The sequence below is a fragment of the Acartia tonsa genome, chromosome 9, assembly GCF_053477335.1.
Source record: "Acartia tonsa isolate MP-2025a chromosome 9, ASM5347733v1, whole genome shotgun sequence".
Lineage (NCBI taxonomy): Eukaryota > Metazoa > Arthropoda > Copepoda > Calanoida > Acartiidae > Acartia > Acartia tonsa.
Window position 1 is genome coordinate 14510114 of NC_137268.1, and position 3504 is coordinate 14513617.

Consider the following 3504-nt stretch of genomic DNA (forward strand, 5'->3'; position numbering starts at 1 on the left):
GTGTTTCAAGAGAAATGCATTTTTTAAAAACTTAATTAGACATAGAAAATGAAACAATTATATAAAATACTTTATATATTTGGAAAACCAATTCTAGGACATTTATGTTTCAAATATTTAAAAATGATTTTTTCGACAAATTATGCCTTAAAAACCGGTTTTTCCAAAGGCCTTATTTTTGAAGATTTACAGAATTAAAGGTTGTTGAAAAAATGCCCTCAGTTTAAAAAATTCAAATTGCGCGGCTTGTATTAATAGTAGAAAAACGTTATGCATACCGTTAGAATCGTCATAAACTCTAGTTTTTGATTTGAAAATATAAAAACCATTCCAGTGCTACGTATATTATAGGAGCTACGTGGTAAAATGTCCCAACTTACTTAAAACTTTTCAACATTTCTCACATTTTTCAACGTAACTCCTAAACTACAAATAGCACAAAAATAGTACTTATATTTCCAAAAACTAGAGTTTATGACGATTCTAACGGCATGCATAACCTTTTTCTACTATTAATACAAGCCGCGCAATTTGAATATGAAAAATGTTCACATTTTTTCCACAACCTTTAAATTCGTAAATCTTCAAAATTAAGGTCTTTGGAAAAACCGGTTTTATGGCATAATTTGTCAAAAAAATCATTTTTAAATATTTGAAACATAAATGTCCCAGAATAGGTTTTCCAAATATAAAAAGCATTTTATATAATTGTTACATTTTCTATGCCTAATTAAGTTTTTAAAAAACGCATTTCTCTTGAAACACCCTGTAGTTCTCTATTTTAGGAACCTTCACATAATACCTGGGATGGCTTTAGGCTATTATATTTTAAGTATTTGGATGGTTTAAGGCTAATATTAATGCCCTCCCCTCCCCCCCCCCCCCTCCTAGATGCTAAGGGCACAGCTGCTACTATTGACTATATAACATGACTTTAAATGGTCGTGGCTGAGTTATATTATATTTTTGTAAATTTTTGTATGTTGAAAGTATGGTGTTAAATCAAATAGACCATCACAATGAAAACGCAACCAAAGTCTTTTGATAACAACATAAAAACTGATTAGCATTGTCCTCTGCCTCCCTGGTTTTCTCACATAATCAAATAATATACATAAAACAATGAGGGAAATACAATTTCTAACCGAATAATCTAATTAAGAAAGATTAATAGCTTTACAAAGAAGTAAGAGTAAGAAAAATAGTTAATTCTTTTTTAGAAGCAAAGCTTCTATATAATTACAACGGTCCGTTTGTTCAGTGGGGGATAATTAGAAGTTCTCTATTGTTATATCTTGTCCACTTTTTTGTTAGAAGAAAAACACTTTTTAAGCTTTTTAGTTATTTATGTTGAGAGTTCTCCAGATTTCTACAGTGCAATATTGAATTTCCTTCTGTCTGTTTGCGTGTTTTTGCTAATGTTGTTCTTTTTGAACTTATGTATGTTTTCTTGCTTGTGTTTTGTGCCCCTGAAGTCTGTAAAAGAATGTTTTCTATATCTAATTAGTAATTTAACAAATTTAAAGATTAAATGTCTGACGTAACAAAATAATTGTTGAATGTTTTCCATGTATAACAATGATTAAACCCTACCCCCCTATACTTTTTGTGAAAAAGATTAAAAATTTGGTTATTTTCCTTTGTCAAACCCTTAAGGGCGGGCGCTTAACCTCCCCATTATTACTCTAGTACCCCTAGAGGCCACTAGGTTCGTAGCCGCTAGTGTGCGTAACCTACTTTTTCGTTTTGACAATAAATCAAAGAAAATATTTGCTCTAAATTAGACTTAAACCTAAGGTATGTCGCTGTTTTTATATCAGCCTTATTAGGCCTATATTATCCTATGCAAGTGTTGTATGGCTAAAGGTTGCCATAGAAAAAAGTAAGTTTTGTAAACTTGAAAAAGTCCAAAGACAAGGTTGCCGCCTCACCCTTAGTGCAATGTGCACCACAGGGTCAGAATCAATGGAGACCATCCTAGACATCAGACCCATTGAGATTCATCTCAAGGAAGTGGCCCTAAAAAGCTACATCAGGTTAGTAAGGAATGGAAACTGGAAACATAAACCTGGAGAAACCCATAGTAAGTATAATCATTCAGTTATTGTAACTGAATTAAGCAAAGAAATACAAGATATTTCAATGCCAACAGACAAACTTCTTCTTAAAGAGAGGGAGACCTGTGATTTTAACACCATCATTAAATCCAGGACAGAAATGGAAAGTATTAAAGTTCATTTGAAACCCAGAACCCCAAATACAATAAATGTATTCACCGATGGTTCCAAAACAGGAGCAGGTAGCGGTTATGGTTACATTTGTAAAGGCACAACAGATATCAAGGCACAAAACTTTGATCATCTAGGTAAGCTCGCTACTGTTTTCCAAGCTGAATTATCAGCACTGGAACAAGCTGCGGCAAAACTTATTCAACTCAATATTTCGGACAACACTGTCAACTTTTTTGTTGACAGTCAGGCAGCCATTATGGCAGTAAGTAATTTCACAGTGGTCAACAAGAGTGTTCTTAATGCAAAGAAGGCTCTTAATATTCTTAGCAAAGATAATGTTGTTAATGTAAACTGGATACCAAGTCATGTCGGCCACCTTGGCAACGAGGTGGCGGACACACTTGCCAAGCTAGGTTCCTATGGAGGCGACAGCCATAGGACCAGGCCAGAACCATACTTACCTGTGTCGCTAACGTACATTAATTCTACTATTAAGGAATGGGGACTAAGAGAACATCAGAAAAAATGGCAAACCAGGAAGAAAAAATCAGACAGCAGGCAGACAAAAATGATGCTACCCAGCATACGTAATAAAGCCTGGAATTTTATCCAAAATTGGACAAGAAGAGATGTCATGTACATAACTCAAATTCTAACAGGACATGCATGTGTTAACAAACACCTTAAAGAAATGGGGTTTGCTGACACAAAAGCATGTGAACATTGCAATGACCCCATTGAATCTATTGAACACATCTTAGGAAATTGTCCCAAATACAATCAAATAAGGGTAAACATCTTCGGTAATAACATTATATTAGCTAAACACTTTTGGGAACTCAATCTGAGGGATTTAGTAAAATTCTTCAAGAAAACCAAAAGATTTAGCTATTTTGAATAAGTATTAGCAACCATAATGTAAATATATATACACACTTATTTTTAGGTAAATGCTGTATATACTGTAAGCTCTATTGAGAGAAAAGGATAGAGAGAGAGAGAGCGGGGAAGGTGGAGAAGATGTGGTATGAGGTGACGGACCTAGAGTCTGGCCTTGGTGATCATCAAGTTGGCTGTGCAGCCCAGGAAGATCACCACCTCACCCGAGGTTATCAGGTTTGCTCTAAAAAACTTTTCTTGGTGTAAATCTGGGAGGGAGGGAATATTGGGCTGTTTATTAGACTAGTCCCCAAAGCCATTGTCATATCCCTGTAGATCCCTGAGGTAAATCAGTGTTATTATTTTCTTCATTACGACATGTCACTAAGTTAGA

General features: G+C 34.6%; 1 protein-coding gene across 1 annotated transcript; it reads left to right on the forward strand.

Moving 5' to 3' along the window:
- Positions 1-1941: 1941 nt before the first annotated feature.
- Positions 1942-3132, forward strand: LOC145328591 (uncharacterized). Its single transcript, XM_080172334.1, has one exon. It carries the CDS (start codon positions 1942-1944, stop codon positions 3130-3132), a length of 1191 nt encoding a protein of 396 aa, XP_080028460.1.
- Positions 3133-3504: the final 372 nt, after the last annotated feature.

Coding starts and splice junctions, on each gene's coding strand:
- LOC145328591 (XM_080172334.1), top strand. CDS start 1,942: ATGTGCACCACAGGGTCAGAATCAATGGAGACCATCCTAGACATCAGA.